Source organism: Conger conger, chromosome 1, assembly GCF_963514075.1.
Source record: "Conger conger chromosome 1, fConCon1.1, whole genome shotgun sequence".
NCBI lineage: Eukaryota > Metazoa > Chordata > Actinopteri > Anguilliformes > Congridae > Conger > Conger conger.
Window position 1 is genome coordinate 4,360,306 of NC_083760.1, and position 22,500 is coordinate 4,382,805.

A 22,500-nucleotide genomic window follows, 5' to 3' on the forward strand; every position below is an offset into this window, starting at 1 on the left:
GAGAGGGAGAGGGAGGGAGAGAGAGAGGGAGGGACCATACAGGAGAAGAGACTGAAAGGACAGTGAAGTGGATCCTGTGCTGAGAGGGACACTTTTCTCTGAGGAAAGGAGGGAGCAGAGAGGAGAGAGAGAAAGAAAGTGAAGAGAGAGAGTGTGGGAAAGAGGAGAGAGGCGACAAGGAGTTTCAGACCCGGCCAACGAGCAGCTTGCTGTGTGAGGCTCCAACTCCAGGGTAAGCTGTGTGTGTGTGTGTGTATGTGTGTGTGTGAGAGTGTGTGTGTGTGAGTATGTGTGCGTGCGTGCGTTTGTTTATACAATGTGTGTTTGTGCATGAATGTGCGTGTGTGTCTGTGTTTGGTAGTTTGTGCATGTGTGTGTGTGCGTCAGTGCATGTGTGTATGTGCAGGTGTGAAAGTCTAGCTCTGTTTATCTTGGCATCTGTGCATTTCCGTGTGTGTGTGTGTGTGTGTGTGTGTGTGTGTGTGTGTGTGTGTGTGTGTGTGTGTGTGTGTGTGTGTGTGTGTGTGTGTGTGTGTGTGTGTGTGTGTGTGTGTGTGTGTGTGTGTGTGTGTGTGTGTGTGTGTGTGTGTGTGTGTGTGTGGCCTTATCTGACCTTATCGTTCTGTGAAAGGATTTGGCTTTGTGAATGTGTGCCCTGGGAAAGTGGAGGCGGCGTGCGTTTACATGTTGGCAAGTTGCAGAGACAAAACGTGAAAAACGTGTACACAGCTCATTCACATGTTTCACTCAAGGTTAGGTTAAGGACGTTACACAGACAGGAATCGAACCAGCAACCGTACAAGCCAAGTTCCCCCGAACTGCCTCTGAACTGTTACAGTGCAGTGCCTCAGGGGTGGTCCAGGCCCCCTGCTTGACCCCTCCCCCCCCAAGTGCCATCTGGACACTTCCTGTTCCTCTCCAAGCTCGCGTGATGCTTGTAGATAGAGCGCACGTTATCGAAACTTAGAGAGGAAGGAAGGAAGTGAACACACACACACAGACGCACACACAGACACACACACACACCACCGGCTGCCTCTGACGCGGTCTGTCTGCCGTGTCTCCGTCCGTCCGTCCGTCCGTCTGCCCGCCCGCATCTGCACAGAGACACGTTGTTTTCGTGACGATTCCAGCTTCCTGTCGTCCAGGAAGTTCTGTCGGCTGCCCAGTCTCTCTGCGTGCCCCGGTGAGTCTTCCTTTCCCGTCGCTAAGCTACGGTTAGCCAGCGCACCTTCCAGTACTGTAGCCGGCTGCTATTTCTGTACTGTAATTCTCTGCTATGTTTAGCTGGTGCACCTTCCTGTATTGTAACGGTACGTTAAATAAACTACGTGCCCATTCACTGGACAGTAACTCTACGCTATATTTGGCCGAATCCAATTCCTGTGCTGTAACGGTACACTGCGTTTAGCGAGCAGTTCTTCTGGCACCTCAACGCTACGTTTAGCTGGTGCCTTGTACTGTAATGCTACGCTATGCTACGTTTAGCCGGTGCCTTGTACTGTACCGTAACGCTACGGTACGTTTAGCTGGTGCAACATACTGTACCATAATGCTACGCTATGTTTAGCTGGTGCCTTGTACTGTAATGCTACGCTACATTTAGCTGGTGCTTTGTACTGTAATGCTACGCTACGTTTAGCCAGTGCCTTGTACTGTACCGTAACGCTACGCTACGTTTAGCTGGTGCCACATACTGTACCATAACGCTACACTATGTTTAGCTGGTGCCTTGTACTGTAATGCTACGCTACATTTAGCTGGTGCTTTGTACTGTAATGCTACGTTACGTTTAGCTGGTGCCTTGTACGGTAATGCTATGCTATGTTTAGCTGGTGCCTTGTACTGTAATGCTATGCTATGCTATGCTACGTTTAGCTGGTGCCTTGTACTGTACCATAACGCTACGCTACATTTGGCTGGTGCCATATACTGTACCATAACGCTATGCTACGTTTAGCTGGTGCCTTGTACTGTAATGCTACGCTATGCTACGTTTAGCTGTTGCCTTGTACTGTAATGCTACGCTACGCTACATTTAGCTGGTGCCACATACTGTATCGTAACGCTATGCTATGTTTAGCTGGTGCCGTATACTGTAATGCTACGCTACGTTTAGCTGGTGCCTTGTACTGTAATGCTATGCTACGCTTAGCTGGTGCCTTGTACTGTAATGTTACGCTATGTTACATTTAGCTGGTGCCTTGTACTGTAATGCTACACTACGCTACATTTAGCTGGTGCCACATACTGTACCATAACGCTATGCTACGTTTAGCTGGTGCCACATACTGTACCATAACGCTACGCTACGTTTTGCTGGTGCCTTGTACTGTAATGCTAGGCTATGCTACGTTTAGCTTGTGCCTTTTACTGTAATGCTACGCTACACTACATTTAGCTGGTGCCTCGTTCTGTACCATAACGCTATGCTATGTTTAGCTGGTGCCTCGTACTGTACCATAATGCTACGCTACGTTTATCTGGTGCCTCGTACTGTACCCCAACGCTACGCTACGTTTAGCCGAACGCTCCCAGCCTATATTTCCCTCTGCTTCTGCTCTGCTGCTTACCCTGATGTGCCTCAGTTACTCCAGATGTTGCTAATGAGTTTACTGTAAGGAATGTCAGCTGTCTAAAGGCCCACACGCACGTTTTTCCTGTTTTTGATTTTTTGATACCTTCCTGGAGCTCTGGATGTGTGTTCCATTCTGACTCGAGTGAAGCAATTGCAACTCTGCTTGAAATATGCATGTTTTTTAAGGGTCTAGCTCCCATTTCACGAAGCTGTTTGTACAACGATTTCTCCACGTCTCCGCATAATTGTCGTACGACGTTGCTTCCTGCTGTTTACGCAGAAAGCGGAGGGGTTAGGGTCAGAAACGTCTGTTTTGTGGGAGCAGTAGACACTGAAATCAGGACGACCAGGCTGATGTGTGTGGCCCTTTAAGTGGCTGTGGTTTGCTGAACGGCTCTCGTGTAGCGTAATGGGACAGTGGTGCGGGAGCATTTCTGTCAGGCTGCGTGCCGCTGGCGTACGGTCGACGGCAGGGCCTGGCTGACCGGTTCTGTCCCGCCTCGCAGAGAGGACTGCAGGGCGTTGGGTGTTAAGGGTCTGGTCTCAGGGCTGGCTGGGTGGGGGTTTAAAATAGCTCTGCTTTTAAGGGCGCAGTCTGTTTTCACGACACGCTTCGACTTTCTCTGTCACGTCTGGGCCAACTGTGCGGTGTGTTGAAACATCCGTGTGAGGGGATTTCCATCGTGTGTGTGTGTGTGTGGGTGTGCGTGTGTGTGTGTCCGAATGGGGCCCGGTGTGTGTGTGTGTGTGTGTGTGTGTGGGTGGGTGTGTGTGTGTGTCCGAATGGGGCCCGGTGTGTGTGTGTGGGTGTGCATGTGTGTGTGTCCGAATGGGGCTCGGTGTGTGTGTGTGTGTGTGTGTGTGTGTGGGTGTGCGTGTGTGTCCGAATGGGGCCTGGTGTGTGTGTGTGTGGGTGTGCATGTGTGTGTGTCCGAATGGGGCCCCGTGTGTGCTTGTGTGTGTGCGTGTGGGTGTGCGTGTGTGTGTCCGAATGGGGCCCGGTGTGTGTGTGTGTGGGTGTGCATGTGTGTCCGAATGGGGGTGGTGCGTGTGGGCGTGCGTGTCACTGTCAAACTCGGTTCTCTGTTTGTTAGTTCAGCAAAAGGGCCCTTAAGGTACTGAAGGCATACGTGTGCAGTTCCTGTTATTTTGGATGTGGTTATGTGCATGCATGCTTGTATGTGTGTGTGCCTGTGTATAAGCCACAGCTGTGGTTGTGTGTGTGTGTGTGTGTGTGTGTGTGTGTGTGTGTGTGTGTGTGTGCGCGCGCATGTGTGTGCCTGTGTAGAAGCGGTCTGTGTGTGTGTGTGTGTGTGTCTATATATATAAGCAGTGTGTGAGGCGGATGTAGTGTTGTGCAGTGGATTTGTTTAACTGCCATTATTATCTCTCCCTTTATAACTTCGTTATTTCAACTTCCATCACAAGGCCCTGCTACAGTTCTAATACAGGCTTTATAAACTGTTAATGACGCAGCTCATAGATGCGCAGGCTCAGTGTCTGTAATACAAGCCTTATAAACTGTTAATAACACTGCTAAAGACACTATGTAAGAGAGGCGTTATAAACTGTTACACCTGCTGTCTTTGATCACTGTGCCTCTATTACACACACAATGTCTCTTTGAACCGTATTTTTAATAGAGCCGTTATAGACATTTAACACCGATCAGAGACGCAGTGTGTAATACAGATTTATAAACTGTTAATAACAGATACAAGCACCGTGTGTAAGAGGCACTGTAAACTTATATTAACTGCTCACAGAGACACAAGCACGCTGTTTAATGCAGGTTTATAAACTTTACAATTACAAGTGTTATTAAAGTGCATAGAAATACAGGCACAGTGTTTGTAATATGGGGCTTATCACCTGTCAATAACACAGCTCACAGTGACAGGGTGTTTAATACTGGCATTATAAACGGTTAGTAACACCTCAGAGACACAGCTAGTCTGTGTCTAATACAGGATTTATTAACGGTTAGCAACACAGTGCACAGAGACAGGTGCAAAGTGTGTGTGTAATACAGGGTTGATGCACTGTTAACACGTCTCACAAACACACCAGCACAGAGTGTGTAATAGGGGCTTCATTAACTGTTAACACATCTCACAAGAGACACAGGCACTCAGTGTGCATAGTACAGGCTTGTCTTTGTTCCTAGACTGAAAGCCGGGGTCATAACCAGGCAAAACAAACGTCTCTCTCACTGAGCAGCTCTGTCCCTGTAGTCCCATGAGTCTGTCTGTCTGTCTGTCTGTTCCCGCGTTACAATCTGCATTTGATGCTACCTCTGTCTCTGTTCATTCAGCCCATTGTTTTGACTTCTCGTTTTGCCTTTTTGTCCTGTCTCATACAGGGGGGTGTGGGCTGAGGGGTTCAATGAGACGCTTCATCTGTTGCCTCCAGTGTGACATTTAACCCCCCCCCCACCCCCCTTCCTGATTGGTCACTACGTGGAATAGCTTGCCAGGACATGTCGTGGAGGCAGAGACACTGGGGGCATTCAAGACCAGGCTTGATATGGTGCTCGATACTATTTAGCTTTTAGGAAGGAACATTTAGCTTGTTGTGGGAAAAGGAGAGCCGGGCTCAGTGACCTGGTCTCGTCATTACGTTGTGTTGTGTCATGTTATGTGTTATGTTATTTTCTATTGTTGTGTTGTGTCATGTTATGTGTTATGTTATTTTCTATTGTTGTGTTGTGTTATGTTATGCTATATGCTGTTGTTATGTTCGTTATGTCCGGTCTCTCTCACGCTGGTCTCTCTCACGCTGGTCTCTCTCACGCTGGTCTCTCTGACTCCGGTCTCTCACGCTGGTCTCTCTCTCACGCTGGTCTCTCTGACTCCGGTCTCTCTGACTCCGGTCTCTCTGACTCCGGTCTCTCTCACGCTGGTCTCTCTGACTCCGGTCTCTCTGACTCCGTTCTCTCTGACTCCGGTCTCTCTCACGCTGGTCTCTCTGACTCCGGTCTCTCTGACTCCGGTCTCTCTCACGCTGGTCTCTCTGACTCCGGTCTCTCTGACTCCGGTCTCTCTGACTCCGGTCTCTCTCACGCTGGTCTCTCTGACTCCGGTCTCTCTCACGCTGGTCTCTCTGACTCCGGTCTCTCTCACGCCGGTCTCTCTGACTCCGGTCTCTCTCACGCTGGTCTCTCTGACTCCGGTCTCTCTCACGCTGGTCTCTCTGACTCCGGTCTCTCTCACGCTGGTCTCTCTGACTCCGGTCTCTCTCACGCTGGTCTCTCTGACTCCGGTCTCTCTCATGCTGGTCTCTCTCTGCAGCGGTTTTGCCGAAGACGCCGGGGGCCCTCGTGGACGCGGCGGTGGAGGGGACGGGGCCGCACCCGGGGCCCGGTAAACCCCCCGGGCAGCGCCGGCGCAAACCGGGCCGCAGGAAAGCCAAGCTGCCGGGCCACTGGGCCTCCAAGGGCCCCAACGCCGCAGGGGCCCCGGCCCCGCAGCCAGCCAAGGGCCTGGAGCCCGTCAAAATCCCCCGCAAGAGGGGCCCCAAGCCAGGCAGCAAGGTGCGAGCGTTCAGCCCTCTCGTGTCCGCCGCGCTCATTACATTATGTCACATCGCATTTCATTTTGCAGATTTATTTTTTGAAAGCGGAGTTAAAAAAAAAAAAAGGTCATTAGAACAAACTACAGAACATGTCGGATGAGGCACACTTCACATAGAATGCGATGAGTGATAAGGTCAGGAACTACAGTACCGAGTTGAATAGGATACATTACATTACGTTACGTTATTGGCGTTTGGCTGACGCTCTTATCCTGAGTGACGTACAGCATCCCCGTAACCAGGGACAAGTTCTGCCTGTACAACAAAGATAAGGATTAGGGCCTATTTGATTAATCTGACAATGGATTGTATCTGAAACTGTTTTTATACAGCACAATGCAATAGAATGATACACAGTTACGTAGGAACAATAAACCGATTAGTTCTGAGGCTCCGTGGAGAAGTCAAGCCCCGTCGGGCCGAATGGTCTCTTCCGCTCTGTAACTGAAGCCCCGCCCACTGTGTCATAATACCCCGCTGTTATGTGATTGGTTCCCCCAGTTGCTCATTGTTCTGTGATTGGGTTACCACATTTGTTAATTGTTCTGTGATCGGGCCACTATTTGCTCTGTGATTGGCTCCTCCAGTTACTCGGTGTCCTCCGATTGGCTCCCCCATTTACTCGGTGTCCTGTGATTGGTTCCCGCAGCTGAGCTGGACGAAGCGGACGGCCTGGTTGGAGGGGGCCATTTCGGGGCCGGGCCGTCCCGTCACCAGGCCCCGGGGCCGCCTGCCGGCCAGCTGGGCTCAGAGGGCGGGGGCCCCGCCCCCCCAGGGAGAGCCCGTCAAAATCCCAAAGAAGAGAGGACCCAAACCGGGCAGCAAGGTGACTCCTCCCGTCCACACGGGGGCGCTGTCTCCCCCTCATGCCAGCTCTTTCCTCCAGGCCCGGAGCGCTGTGTCGCTGGGTTCATCTTGGAGCTTTTGGATTTTCCACGCTGAGAACGCATCCTGCTCGCACACGTTCACTTTTCGTTCTGGATTTTTTACGTTTAAGTGCTCCACTTCTTTAAAAGTGGAGCTAAATTCGAAACTCATCATTTCATGATGTGAAACATAACCATGAAAGCAAAAGTAGAAGAAAAATACAAGAAGAATCAAAGGAACATGGTTAAAATAACCTTTGTGCTGGTGACTGTTTGACTGTGTTGTGATGGTTTATCTAGCCTGTGTTGGGGTTGATTGTGTTGTGGTGGTTTCTCTTGCCTGTGTTGGGTTGAGTGTTGTGGTGGTTTCTCTTGCCTGTGTTTGGTTGAGTGTTGTGGTAGTTTCTCTTGCCTGTGTTGGGTTTGACTGTGTTGTGGTGATTTCTCTTGCCTGTGTTTGGTTGAGTGTTGTGGTAGTTTCTCTTGCCTGTGTTGGGTTGAGTGTTGTGGTAGTTTCTCTTGCCTGTGTTGGGTTGAGTGTTGTGGTGGTTTCTCTTACCTGTGTTGGGTTTGACTGTGTTGTGATGGTTTCTCTTGCCTGTGTTGGGTTGAGTGTTGTGGTTTCTCTTGCCTGTGTTGGGTTGAGTGTTGTAGTTTCTCTTGCCTGTGTTGGGTTGAGTGTTGTGGTGGTTTCTCTTGCCTGTGTTGGGTTTGACTGTGTTGTGGTGATTTCTCTTGCCTATGTTGGGTTGAGTGTTGTGGTGGTTTCTCTTGCCTGTGTTGGGTTGAGTTGTGGTGGTTTCTCTTGCCTGTGTTGGGTTTGCCTGTGTTGTGATGGTTTCTCTTGCCTGTGTTGGGTTTGACTGTGTTGTGGTTTCTCTAGCCTGTGTTGGGTTTGACTGTTGTGGTGCTGTGTTGGGTTTGATTGTGTTGTGATGGTTTCTCTAGCCTGTGTTGGGTTTGACTGTGTTGCGGTGGTTTCTCTTGGCTGTGTTGTGCTGACTGTGCCCCCCCCGCAGAGAAAACCGAAGGTGGTACCCAACCCTGTGCCCACCTCGCCCACGAGCAGCACCCCCGAACCCGACACCAGCACTGTGCCCCTGGACAACGCCACCATCCCCAGCACCGCCCTGCAGGCCCCCACAGGTAACTGCAGCCTGGCTCAGATGGGCTCGCTGCTGTTTGGATAGGTGTTTGATTCGTGCTGCCTGCTGTTTGGATAGGTGTTTGATCCGTGCTGCCTGGTGTTTGGATAGGCGTTTGATCCGTGCTGCCTGGTGTTTGGATAGGCGTTTGATCCGTGCTGCCTGGTGTTTGGATAGGCGTTTGATCCGTGCTGCCTGGTGTTTGGATAGGTGTTTGATCCGTGCTGCCTGGCGCGTGTCTGTTTGCAAATAGCCGCGCTGTCAGCTGATGATGGAGAAGCAGATAAGCAGCTTGTTCCTTTACTTTATTATAGTTATAGTTAATTTCATAGTTTGCCGGTTGTTATACTGGATTTGCCAATGATTCAAGTGTTGACAATTATTTAATTTTTTTCATATTCATTTTCATTCAGTTATTTAGGGTTATTTTTCAGGCATTTGGCGAGTTTTGTGTGAGATACTGAGCTCTTGTATACCGTGCATGTTCCCTCCTGATGCAACCCCGCCTTCATAAAGCAAATGGCAGTTAGAGTTAAATCCACAGCCCTCATTTCGACTGTTTTAGCCAGCGTGTTTACTTCATCTTTTTTTTTTTGCTCTTGGCTAGGTTTTAAACCCAGTCATTTCCAAATATCTTCCAACTGACGTCTCTCTCGGTCACTCTTGTGGCAGATTTTCCGCACGCGAGATCTGCCAGGAAAATGTGTCTTCTCCCGAAAGCCAGTGCTTCAGAATCCGTGATCAACTTGCGGACGTATGGAGCGGTGTGCGGAGCATCTTAATTCAGACCGCTTGCAGCTTCTGTGCGGCTCTGCTCCTGATCCCAGCGGCTGTCTCTCTGTGGCCCGCGGGGGGAGGAGCAGCTGGAGCTCTTCACTGCTGTTGGCAGCTTTTCTGAAAAACGTTGAATGATGAGTTTGTCCACGAGGAGGGGGGTTCTGCTCGTGAACTGGCGACCGAGAGGGAGGGAGGGAGGGAGAGAGAGGGATGATAGGTGATGTAATCCGGAGAGATGGAAGAGTACTGAAATCTGATTTCGGCCTGTGGAGTGCGCTTATTAATGGTATCCCTGCGGAATGTGACTACTGTGTAAAGGTTCCACTGTTTAACCGGTCCCCTCTCTGTTTCCTGTCACTGTGTGTGTGTGTGTGTGTGTGTGTGTGTGTGTGTGTACATACATGTTTAACCGGTCCCCTCTCTGTTTCCTGTCGCAGTGTGTGTGTACCAGTTTAACCGGTCTCCTCTCTGTTTCCTGTCGCAGTGTGTGTGTGTGTACCAGTTTAACCGGTCCCCTTTCTGTGTCCTGTCGCAGTGTGTGTGTACCAGTTTAACCGGTCCCCTCTCTTGTTTCCTGTCGCAGTGTGTGTGTACCTGAATAAGTTCTGCAAGGTGGGGCCACACCTGGACCCTCGCCGGCTGCAGCAGCTGCCGGACCACTTTGGGCCGGGCCGGGCCTGCTCGGTGCTGCAGCAGTGCGTTCAGGCCTGCCTGGACTGCGCCCACAACCAGAGCACCGTCTTCTCCTGCCTGAAGCCCAGCCACGGCGGTGAGGTCATCTCAGGTCAGCACGGCATGCTGGGAAATGTAGTCATTAACAATGTCCTCCCCGCTAACCCCGCGCACGTTACTCAGACACACCAGGGAGGTCATCTCGGGTCAGCACTGCACTCTGGGGAATGTAGTCATTAATATTACCCTCCCACCAACCCCACATACATACTCGGGACACACCAGGGAGGTCATCTCGGGTCAGCACTGCACTCTGGGGAATGTAGTCGTTAACAATGCCCTCCCGCTAACCCCGCGCACGTACTCAGACACCCCAGGGAGGTCATCTCGGGTCAGCACTGCACTCTGGGAAATGTAGTCATTAACAATACCCTCCCACCAAACCCACATACGTACTCGGACACACCAGGGAGGTCATCTTGGGCCAGTACTGCACTCTGGGTAATGTAGTCATTAATAATACCCTCCCACCAACCCCACATACATACTCGGGACACACCAGGGAGGTAATCTTGGGTCAGTACTGCACTCTGGGAAATGTAGTCATTAATAATACCCTCCCACCAACCCCACATACATACTCGGGACACACCAGGGAGGTCATCTCAGGTCAGCACTGCACTCTGGGAAACGTAGTCCTTAATTTAGATCACCCCAGCTACTTATGTGTAGTTATTAGGTAACCATTTTGATTTCATCAGCAAGTACTACGGAATAGGCTGTAAAAAATATGTTCATCATACTTCACAATTTTGTTTCTTGGTACTTACTGACTTTAAATTGTACTTCCCACTGAAATGAAAATAGTTGTCTTAATGTCACACGTAGCTGGTATTTACTCACTAAACGGGTGAATAGTGGGTTGTGGGCGTGACCACGTCTCTCTCTGCTCTGTGATTGGCAGCGTACTTCGACCAGCAGCACCACACGCTGACGCTCCCGGCGGTGAACAGCGTGACGTACGTGCTGCGCTTCCTGGAGAAGCTCTGCCACACCCTGCACAGCGACACGCTGTTCGGCAGCCAGCCCACCCCCCTGCGCGGGCTGCACTACGACGGCCACGCCTACTCAGGTCAGGCTCCGCCCACACGGACACAGGCCCCGCCCACAGAGACTGTGTGTGTGTGTACTCATAGCTGTGTTTCCTGCAGACAGGAGAGGTTATGTGTGAGTGTGTGTGTGTGTGTGTGTGTGTGTGTGTGTCTGTGTGTCTGTGTGTGTCTGTGTGTACTGATATCTGTGTTTCCTGCAGACAGGAGAGGTTGTGTGTGTGTGTGTGTGTGTGTGTGTGTGTGTGTGTGTGTGTGTGTGTGTGTGCTCATAGCTGTGTTTCCTGCAGACAGGAGAGGTTATGGGGAGGCCGGGCCAGGCAGGGGTACCAAGCGTTACCTGCAGGAGTCCTACAGCGCCCCCCTCCACAAAGTGATCAAAACCCCCCGCCACTCCTCAGAAGGTACGCCCCGTACTCTCGTGCGCGCACACACACACACACACACACACACGCTCTCTCACACACACACACACACACTCATACACACACGCACACACACATAAACGCACACACACGCACGCATGCACTCACACACACACATAAACTCACACACATACTCACACACATACACGCACACACACACACACACTCACGCTAGCCAATGAGAGTGCGTGCCTTCGTCAGATAGCCAATGAAAGGACAGTACCTTCAGCAGCTAGCCAATCAGAGCCAGTTCCTCCAGCGGCTTGCCAACGAGAGCCAGTGAGGTTCCAGCGCTGTGTATCCTCCCCCCTGCAGGCGAGCCCTTCCTATTGGAGAACGGTGTCGGGGGCGGGGCGGAGCACCTGGACCCCTCCCCGCTGAGCCCCGGGGCGCTGGGCCGGAGCCTGGCCCTCCGCTCCCTGTCCCAGAGCGGGAGCCCCCCCGGAAAGCTGCTCCGCCTCGGCTCCGCGGGTAAGGGGGGGGGGGGGTATATGATAACACATTATAATATATGAAGCTAAATATCCCTCTGTGTAAATTAACATCAGGTTACGAGCTGTTAGCGTGCCGTTTTAGCAAGCTGTTAGCTTTATACGTTGTTAAAAACGGTTAGGTCTGTACATTGTTAAAAACTGTTAGCGGTATACGTTGTTAAAAACCGTTAGCTCTACACATCGTTAAAAGCTGTTATCAAACCGTTAGCTTTATATCTTGTTAAAAACTGTTAGCTCAATACTTTGTTAAAAACGTTTAGCTCTGTAAGTTGATGACTCGAAAGGTTGTTAATTAAAGGTTGTTAGAAACCGTTAGCTGGATATGTTTTTTTCAATCATCAGCTTTATACATCATTAAAAATCATTAGCTTTATACGTTGTTAAAAGTAATTCGCTCGTACATTGCTTAAAACCATTTGCTATATATGTTGTTAAAAATCATGTCTCTATAAGTTGTTAAAAACTGTCAGCTCTGTAAGTTGTTAAAAACATTTAGCTCTAAGTTGTTAGTTGTTAAAAACGTTTAGCTCTGTAAGTTGTTAAAAGCGTTTAGCTCTGAGTTGTTAGAAACGTTTAGCTCTGAGTTGTTAAAAACGTTTAGCTCTATGAGTTGTTAAAAACGTTTAGCTCTATGAGTTGTTAAAAACGTTTAGCTCTATAAGTTGTTAAAAACGTTTAGCTCTATAAGTTGTTAAAAACGTTTAGCTCTGAGTTGTTAAAAACGTTTAGCTCTATAAGTTGTTAAAAACGTTTAGCTCTATTAGTTGTTAAAAACGTTTAGCTCTGTAAGTTGTTAAAAACGTTTAGCTCTATAAGTTGTTAAAAACGTTTAGCTCTGTGAGTTGTTAAAAACGTTTAGCTCTGTGAGTTGTTAAAAACGTTTAGCTCTGTGAGTTGTTAAAAACGTTTAGCTCTATAAGTTGTTAAAAACGTTTAGCTCTGTGAGTTGTTAAAAACGTTTAGCTCTGTGAGTTGTTAACAACGTTTAGCTCTGTGAGTTGTTAAAAACGTTTAGCTCTGTAAGTTGTTAAAAACGTTTAGCTCTGTAAGTTGTTAGAAACGTTTAGCTCTGTAAGTTGTTAGAAACGTTTAGCTCTGAGTTGTTAAAAAGTTTAGCTCTGTAAGTTGTTAGAAACGTTTAGCTCTGAGTTGTTAAAAACGTTTAGCTCTGAGTTGTTAAAAACGTTTAGCTCTGAGTTGTTAAAAACGTTTAGCTCTATGAGTTGTTAAAAACGTTTAGCTCTGAGTTGTTAAAAACGTTTAGCTCTGAGTTGTTAAAAACGTTTAGCTCTATGAGTTGTTAAAAACGTTTAGCTCTGAGTTGTTAAAAACGTTTAGCTCTATAAGTTGTTAAAAACGTTTAGCTCTGAGTTGTTAAAAACGTTTAGCTCTGAGTTGTTAAAAACGTTTAGCTCTGAGTTGTTAAAAACGTTTAGCTCTGAGTTGTTAAAAGCCGTTGGGACCCGCTGCAGGGTCCGAGCGGTTCGTGCCGTCCCGGGACAGCCCGCGGCCCCCCGGGCCCCTGGACCCCAACCTGTGGACGGTGGAGGAGGTGATGCAGTACATCCGGGACATCGACCCCCAGCTGGGCTCCCACGCCGACCTGTTCCGCAAACACGTACGCTACCCCCCTGTCCCAACCCCCTCCCAGTGAAACGCTACCCCCCCGTCCCAACCCCCTCCCAGTGAAACGCTGTACCTAGTTCACTGTGCATGTGCTGATTTTCTCATTAACATGTAGATATCCTGTGATGTTCTGTGCTAAATTATTTTACACTGTTGAATTCAGTTTTAGTTCCTTTGATTGAATTGAGAGCAGCTTCTGCATGTGCAACAGCGAATGGGTGTGAAAAGAAATAGATAATGGGTGGAGGTGCTGACCCCTGCTGGCTGGCTGTGGTACTGTGTGTGTGTAAACCTGTGTGTGCGTGTGCCGTAACCCCTTTCTCCCTCTGTGTGTGTGTGTGTGTGTGTGTGTAAACCTGTGTGTGCGTGTGCATGTGTGTAACCCCTCTCTCCCTCTGTGTGTGTGTGTGTGTGTGTGTGTGTGTGTGTGTGTGTGTGTGTGTGTGTGGGTATAAACCCCTGTGTGTGTGTGTAACCCCCGTCTCTCTCTCTCTCTCTCTCTCTCTCTCTCAGTACATTGTTAATGTCTCTCTCTCTCTCTCTCTCTCTCTCTCTCTCAGGAGATTGATGGGAAGGCCCTCCTCTTGCTGCGTAGCGACATGATGATGAAGTACATGGGCCTGAAGCTTGGCCCCGCCCTCAAACTCACCTTCCACATCGACAGACTGAAGCAGGGGGCCCGGCCCTGAGACCCCAACCCTGAGAGAGGACCTCCAACCCTGACCCTGACCCTGAGAGAGCCCCTCCAAACCTAACCCCAACCCTGAGAGAGGACCTCCAACCCCAACCCTGACCCCAGCCCTGACCCCAACCCCAACCCTGACCCGCCCCTGAGACCCCAACCCTGAGAGAGGACCTCCAACCCCAACCCTGACCCCAGCCCCAACCCCGACCCCAACCCTGACCCGCCCCTGAGACCCCAACCCTCACCCAACCCTCAACCCCAGACTCTCACACCCAATTATAACGCACATCTCCTGGGCAACCGATGCCTCCGATGCTCTCATTTGTAGCACCTATAGCCATGACTTGGGGTCAGAGGTCACACTGCCAGTCGCCCACAACCCCCTCGGCAACCCCCCCCCCACTTCCGTTTTGTAGCACTTGCCCACACAACCCAGCAGCATCATGGGAACTGTAGTCTTTTAACAGCCTTTCAAAGGTTATCTTCTGTTTCACTCCGGTACATTTCAAATGGGGTCCTGAGAGAGAAGAAAGAAAGAAAGAAAGACTCATTTTGTACAGCCGTTTTGGACCACAATGGCCATTTTTCGGGGCCGGTGTTTTATTAACTTTTAAGAAAAATGTCATCTATTTTTATTTTATTTTTTTTTTACCCACAAAAATTATGCTCCAGTTCATATCCCTTTCGGTTGGAGGGGGAAGTGTTCCAAGAGACTGTTACCATGGAAACCATCAGCTGAGAAACACTATTTTTTTTTGTAATAACTTGCCGGTTCGGCCTCCGTACTGACTGTGTGTCTCGCTCGGAGACGCCCGCTCACACACCACACTTTATCGCCGTGCGCACTCCGTCTCGGACCGCTAACACACCGCCGCTCCTCCTCGTGTATAATTACCGTGTCTCTGTATCGTCTTTGTCGTTATTTGTACTTTTTTTATTTTTTTATACGATATTACTAGAGGACATACATTCAAAGCATTATCTTAAAAAAAAAAAAAAAATACAGTTCAATAAAAGGCAAATTATGTTGTCAAATACTCAAATCCTTATGGCGACAGTTTTCTTTTTTTTTTTGTGTAGTACCTGCTTGAGTGAGTTATGTAGTTGAATGTGTGTTTAATTGCTGAAGGTGAGTGTTTTGACCATTGGGCCTTGCTCAAGGGCCCAACGGCTGTGCGTGTGGATCTTATTGTGGCTACACCGGGATTAGAACCACCGACCTTGCGTGTCCCAGTCCTTTACCTAAACCACTACGCTACAGGCCGCCCTTGTTGCTGTGCTCACACTAAGAGCCCTTTACAGTGACGAGGGGGAAACTCGCCTCAACCACCACCAGTGTGCTGCACCCGCCTGGGTGATGCAACGGCGGCCATTTTGTGCCAGAACACTCCACCAGCTGCGGTGGGGAGGGACAAGAACAGCTTTTCATTCATTTAAATCAGGTGATGATTAGGTCGCAGGGTGAGAGGCAGGCTGGGAAGCTTGCGACAGGTGAGGGGGAGGAGGGGGTGGGGCAGGTGAGCGCAGAGCTGTTGAAGCACACCTGTGGGCCGCAGGTAAACCAGCAGACTCGCCCCCCCCCCCCCCCCCCCCCAGGGTCCTCCTTCCCTCAGGGACGCCAGGAGGGCGGCTGCTGCCTCTAAGACCACAAACAGCAGGTCGGCCTGCGGGTTCAGCTCGGCCAGCCATAGGCAGTTTTTCATGTATTTCTATTCGATGTTTTCAATTCTGAATTCGCTTTTTAGACGAAGATTGTCACCGAGACGCTTTGCAGAGTAGCAGTGGCAGCTAACACCAGGCCAAACCCCCCCCCCCACCCCCCAAAAAAAAATAGCATGCGTGTGACGTAGAGAACTCTCAAATGGGGTCGGACTGGCAACAGTTACGGTGATCTATTAACTGGGAAAATTTTCTATCAATTTCCTATCAAGTCTGTCTGTAGCTATGTCACTAATGTGGTTTGTGAATCTGTCGCTGTTCACTAGTTCAAAAAGCCACTGTCTGCCAGTGGTCACTAAGGGAAGGAAAGTACTGGTGGCATTTTCCTCGGCTGTGGCCACCAGAGGGCAGCAGAGCTCCAGGAGTGCTGCATGCTGGGATTGAGGAAGAGCCACTCAGCGGAAGGGTAGAGCAGCTTCTGCCACTCAGCGCTGAGTCAGGAGGGGCCTGAATATTACATCACTCTCAGGAGCCTGCACATCGTCTGCAGTGTGTGTGTGTGTGTGTGTGTCACTCACCCACCGAGTGTGTGTGTGTGTGTGTCTGTGTGTCACTCACCGAGTCTGTGTGTGTGTGTGTGTCTGTGTCACTCATCGAGTGTGTGTGTGTGTCTGTCTGTCTGTCTGCAGTGCACCACTCACTCACCAAGTCTGTGTGTGTGTATGTATGTGTCTGTGTGTGTCACTCACAAAGTCTGTCTATGTCTGTCCCCACTCAGTATGTGATTGTATCTGTCAATCTTTTTTTATTTCAGATTTTTCCCTTTTTCTCCCAATTTAGTAGCCAATTGTACCCCATGTAATTCAATTTGACGTCTCATCTCTCTAATCGTGTCCGTGGTTCCAAGGCGTCCAAGGCGCTTATTCTACGGCGATCAGCTAACCCTGCCAAGGGCCTCCCTCTGGAGCGGCGAGCCTATTATGCCGCTCCACGTGAGCCGGCCAAACTTGGCTTTTGGCAGGACCGAGAATCGAACCCCGGTCCCCGGTGTGCAACTGCAGTGAACTGCAACCGCAAGTCTGCTGCGTCTTAGCCTGTTGCGCCACCGCGGCCCTGTATCTGTCAATCTTGCTCACCGAGTCTGTGTGTCTATGTCTGTGTCTATGTCTGTGTCTGTGTCTGTGTCTTTGTGTGTGTGTGTGTGTGTGTGTGTGTGTGTGTGTGTGTGTGTGTGTGTGTGTATGTGTGACTGACAAGGAAACCATATTTAGAAACTGTTACTTATGCTGTTTTCAAAGATGTAATATTTGCTCTGCTCGGCTCAGTAACTTATTATATTACATTACACCAGTTATGATGTTAGTTTCCTTGTGTTTATAATTGGGGGGGGGGTTCTGCATAAAGGATCAGCATGGCTGTTCCTGATCTTGCATGACTACTATCAACCAAAAAACCCAGGCAAGGAACAACAGTGTTTACTCCAACCAACAGGGTGCCAGTGACAGAATCACAGGGGTTGTCACGTGGGCAGTGTTACACGTCACCGGGTTACTCTCCTGCAGACAAACTGAACGCGTGTCCCTTTTCGTTGTGCGGGGTTTGTTTCTGTTCAGCATGTCAGATTTCACATACGGCCCCCGCCAGGGAATCCGAGCGGGCCGAACTTCCTGTTTCTGTTTTCGCTGGTCGTGAGTCGTGAGCAGACAGCGTCCTCCTGTCTGTCTGAAGCTGTGTGGCTGCTCCAGGGTGTGTGTGTGTGTGTGTGTGTGAGTGTGCGCATGTCTGTGTTGGGGTCCTTGTGTGTGTATGTATGTGTGTGTGTGTGAGTGTCTGTGTTGGGGTCCTTGTATTTGTGTGTGTGTGTGGGTGAGTGAGGACAAAATACTGGAACTCAAACCACTTCCTTGCAACGAAAACAGAGGGGGGAACTTCTGAGAAGTTGTGCAAGCCAGTACCATTGAGTCTGTGTGTGGGTATGCTGGCGTGTGCATGTGCACGCGTGTGCCAATGTGTTTGTGTGCGTTTTCCATGTTTGCGTTCCATCTTAACAGTGTGTGAAGTTTAGTTTGAGTGCGTTTGCTTGTGCAAGTATTTGCCATTTACTGTATGTTTGACTGTGTTTGTATGAAGGGTGTGTTTGCATGTGTGTTGTGCATGGTATGAAGGTTGAGTGTGTGTGTGTGTGTGTGTGTGTGAGTGTGTGTGACTGAGGTTGAGTGTGTGAGTGTGTGTGTGTGTGTGTGACTGAGGTTGAGTGTGTGAGTGTGTGTGTGTGTGTGTTCAGGAAAGCGAGTCGAGGAGCTTTCACTGGAAGAACATTTATGTTCCCGGTTATTATTCATTTTGTCGTCATGACGCGCACATTCATGCACCTAGACATGGAAACATCTATACCGGTGCACTCATGGGTACATAACACACTGCTACACTCACACACACATGTTGCAGTGTATGTTACTCACACTGAATGTCTGTCTGTGGCATGAAATGCGCCGCCATCGCAGTGCTGACACGGTGTGAAAACTCCCTGTTCAGCCCCCTCTGGGGCCCGTTTACACGAGTGACCGACCAGCCAAAAAACCCGAGGTTACACATCCCCCAAAAACCACCTGTTCATTCGGGTCGCCATGTCCACGCATTCACGAGCAGTCCAGACGGGGACGTTCACTCACAAACGCACTTTTCAAGTAAGCTCAGATTTCAATCTCTTTCATTTTCGACGCTTTTTTTTTTTTTTTTGCATGAGCAGGGGGAATATTCCCTGCATGAACTTGACATTTGTACTATTATTTTAAAAATGAGAAGTTAAGAATTATATTAAGGAGATTTTGGTAAGTACTTCTGTACATAAATGACATAAAACTCGTATAGATTATTAAGATAAATTGTTGAGGTGAAGAACAGAAGTTGGCATGTGGCTGTTGAGCGGTTTTTTGTTGTCTCTTTGATCTTGTTTCTCAGAGATGTTACCCACTTCTCCTCAGCTTGATGTTATTTTGAGAGCCGAACTGATCTGATTGGCTGAAGATGCTGATTCAGTGAAACGTAATAATGCCCGTAGGTATGAGTGTGTGAGTGAATGGTGTGTGTGCCCTGCGATGGACTGGCGACCTGTCCAGGGTGTATTCCTGCCTTTCACCCAATGTATGCTGGGATAGGCTCCAGCCCCCCTGCGACCCTGTTCAGGATAAGCGGGTTAGGATAATGAATTAATTAATTAATAATAATAATAATAATAATTTGTTATTTAGCTGAAAAAATAATTGGCTGATGATTCAGTGACACAGGTGTGAAGTTCTTGCTGATTGGCTGATTCATGTTCAATTTCCTGAGTTTATGGGGGAGGAACAGTGTTGACATTTGGCCCAGATTTTTAAACTCTTTGATTATTTCAGTTGTTTTTGCCTGATGATACGTTATCTCTATATGGAGCAGAGAACACAGAATTCTGACAATAAGGTTCATGAATGAACTAATATAGTTGCATTTTGTATAATGCATTACAAAAAAAAATGTTTTATCAGTTAATGCATTTGTTAACGACTACCTAACGTAGTATTTGCTGCATGATGTTTATACATCAGCAAACCATAGGATAACCATTGACAAATACATTAACTGATTTTTCATTCTACTATGAATTGGCAAAAATGAATGTAGTTGAACATGAATTAATAAAGTACAAATACACTAACAGAGCTGTACAGATGAACTTCTCAGCAGTAGTTAGTTAACAACTGCCTTAGTTCATAAAAATGCCAATTCATGAAACCTTCTTGTAAAGTGAGACCAAAATAACTGCTCTTAAAATGGTTTACATCCTCCACCAGATACCGCCTCTCTCCTCGGTTAAGAGCGAGACATCGTGTGTGTTTTTCTCTCACCGAGTCTGTGTGCGTGTGTGTATATGTGTGTCTAACTTTCTGTCTGCGTGTGTGTCTGTCTGTGTGTGTCTGTCTGTCTTCTGTGCATGTGTGTCCGTCTGTCTGTCTTTCTGTGTGTGTGCGTGCGTGTGTGTCTGTCTGTGTTTGTCTGTCTCTGTGTGCGCGCGCGCGTGTGTGTGTGTGTGTGTGTGTGTGTGTGTGTGTGTGTGTGTGCCCATCCTCACGACAGCTTCCCTGTCTGTGTTAGAGCTGCGTCTGTCAGATCTGCTGCTGACCTTGCCGAGTGTGTCAGAAGGCTGGCAGAAATACTCATACAACTCATAACCTGGAGTCGGCCTGCTGAAAAGACCTTTCTTCCTCTCCGAGTATCTCTCACTCTCTCACCCGCTCCTCTCCACACTCATTTCCATCACTTCCTACTTCCTCTTCAACACTCGCTCGGCCTGACCTGGAGGAGATCTGACTCCTACTTCCCCCTGCTCTCTTTTCACCATCAGGTGTTATTTTAAGCGCTTTGGTAATCCGGGGCAAGAGCTTCCTTCGCTGGGATAATTCCAGTGAATCCTTTTTTACCCCCTTGTATCCTTTCCTTGAGTCCTTTCTGCTCCTTAGCTCCACCAAACGGAGGACACAAGGCAAGGGCACGAGGACGGAGGAATCGAGGAAACGTGTATTCGACAACCGGAAAGGCCCTTGTGCAGGCAAGTGTTAAGAGTGGAGCCACGTCAGTCACAGACGTGGCAGATCTTCAGGTCTGCATGTTATTCCGTTCTCTGTTGTTCTTTTCAGAAGGATTGCACTGAATGTGTAGTCCTGTGATCTGTTGTGCTTAGTGGAGGTTTTTTTTGGTGGATTAATTTGTATTTTAGATATGATGTCGCAGTAATTAAGATCCATCCACAGACCCATATTCACTCACTCGTCCCCCGGCTCAGTAATGCTCTTTAACCTGTGTTTATTCAGAGCCCTCTGTCTTCAGGCAGTTACAGCCAGAGAATGGCAGGAGGACAAGAATGGGAGAGACACAGACAGATACTGTACGTGAGAGATGGAGAGAGAGGGAGAGTTCTGAGCGAGGGAGAGTGCCTTGTTCGGAACACGCTCGAGGACTCGGTGTGCCATGGGAAACGGGAGTATGTCACGGAGAGAGGGCTGATGCGTTTCTGATGCATTGTGGGAAGTCCGACGTCACGGCAGCCACGCAAATCGTGGGAAGTGGGGAGGAGGAGGCAGGGCGGGCGAGGGGGGGGGAGGGGGGGGGCGCTGGTGAAACGTGATTTATGCTGGCAGGGGGGCAACAGGTCTGAGAGAGAGAGAGAGCGAGAGAGAGAGAGAGAGAGAGAGAGAAATAGGAAAAAAAAAAAGGGAGAGAGATGGTAAGGGAGAGGACAGACAGACAGACGGACAGATGGACAGGGGAGGGTCAGGGAGGGGGGTCTTCCACACCGGCACACCTATGCTAGAATTCCCAGAATGCTCTGGGAGTCAGCAGACTGTCTGGGTGGTGAGTAGCTGGTAATCACTGCTATCCCTGGTATGCATGCAGCTCGTAGGGCCAACACCCTCCCTGCCCCCGCCCCTACCCCCACCCAACCACCCCCGCCCGGGGGTGAGGTAATCTGCCCCTGCTGCGACTGGCTGACTCTCCCTCTCACACACACACACACACACACACACACTCTCTCTATCTCACACACACACACATACACGCTCTCTCTCACACACACATGCACATACACACTCTCTCTCACATACATGCACAGTAACACTCTCTCTCTCTCTCTCTCTCTCACACACACACACACACACACACACACACACACACACGCACACACACCTTCACCTGTGTGCGCAGGCTACACAGAGGAACAAAGCCGAGGCTTTGGAGGCTGCAGTATTTATGGCCATCCAGCTTCAAAGATCGGGCTGGGGTGAGGGGCTAGGGGCTGGGGGGGTGTAGGGTGTAGGGTATAGATGTGGATGTGATGCTGAACACTCCTGGTCACTGGATCTGCTGAGTGTGTAACTGAGCCGATTCTTTATATATATATATATATATATATAGAATATTGCGCTTTAAGTAGTAGTTATGAATTAATTTACATTATTTAGCTTCATCCAAAGTGACTCACAGTTGATTAGACTTAGCAACAATCCCCCCTGGATCAATGTGGGGTTAAGGGCCTTGCTCAGTGTTGTGCTGACATTGCTGTGTAAACACACATCGTTCCCTGGAGGCGGCGGTGTGGATTGGTGGCGTGGCAGTGAGCATGTAACGGTGGGCGATCTCTAGATCTGTCACGGTACTTCAGAGTACCTCAAACTCCAGCCGCCCAAAAATCTCAAACTCCAACCGTTCTCCCTGTGTCAGGCCTTCCAAACAGGGTGGTAGCCTGTAGCCTAGTGCCTGAGGTGCGTGACTGGGACCCCAGTGTCTCGCTCGATGAAGCACAAACAGCCGGAAGACCAGCAGCCACTTGTCTCCGCCCAAGACTGGAGTCCTGAGGTCTCTGCCGTTTTCTCCTTCGTAGTCACTGATGAAATGCCTTGATTGTGATGATTCAGAATATCCGACAAGCCAAGATCAGTTCCATGTAATATCGTCCCCGCCCCCTTATCTCAGCGTGGGAGGATGAGTTACGATAAACCCCCAAACATTTCGGGCCTGGGAAACTCCTGGCCCAGGTGGACAAGTCCCAGAGAAGTGCAACAGGCCGGGGCTTGTACCTGGGACACTGCTTACCTGGGATACCTGCTTTGCATTTTACCGCCCCCACCCTTTCAATATACTCCTCCGCAGAGGTAAAAATGTCCCTCGCATTGCTGCAGACCTGAGGCAAATATGTGATTGTTTCTGGATTCTGATATTTTTCTACACTTTGCTGAGCTTTACTGAGCTTGTGTATCGTAACCTCACTAAGGCTCTCAAAAAAAGTGCAAAGCTCTTTGCGGAAAACAGTTATGCATTCCACCCAGGCCTGCGTTATACTGAGAACATATTAATTTG

The 22,500-nt window shown here is 49.2% G+C and overlaps 1 protein-coding gene across 3 annotated transcripts in view; it reads left to right on the forward strand.

Moving 5' to 3' along the window:
- Positions 1 to 14,993, forward strand: part of LOC133138079 (polycomb protein SCMH1) — a 28,006-nt gene extending 13,013 nt beyond the window's left edge. Inside the window, exons 9-17 of one of the 3 annotated variants that reach the window (XM_061256532.1) lie at positions 5,869 to 6,110; positions 6,801 to 6,977; positions 8,037 to 8,163; positions 9,523 to 9,723; positions 10,576 to 10,743; positions 11,011 to 11,124; positions 11,461 to 11,616; positions 13,112 to 13,257; positions 13,826 to 14,993. In XM_061256532.1, the coding sequence (XP_061112516.1) occupies positions 5,869 to 6,110; positions 6,801 to 6,977; positions 8,037 to 8,163; positions 9,523 to 9,723; positions 10,576 to 10,743; positions 11,011 to 11,124; positions 11,461 to 11,616; positions 13,112 to 13,257; positions 13,826 to 13,954 (1,460 nt within the window). In that variant the 3' untranslated portion in view covers positions 13,955 to 14,993. The remainder of the gene's footprint in view (positions 1 to 5,868; positions 6,111 to 6,800; positions 6,978 to 8,036; positions 8,164 to 9,522; positions 9,724 to 10,575; positions 10,744 to 11,010; positions 11,125 to 11,460; positions 11,617 to 13,111; positions 13,258 to 13,825) is intronic. The other 2 variants (XM_061256540.1, XM_061256550.1) reach the window with 2 other exon arrangements.
- The last annotated feature ends 7,507 nt before the right edge of the window (positions 14,994 to 22,500 follow it).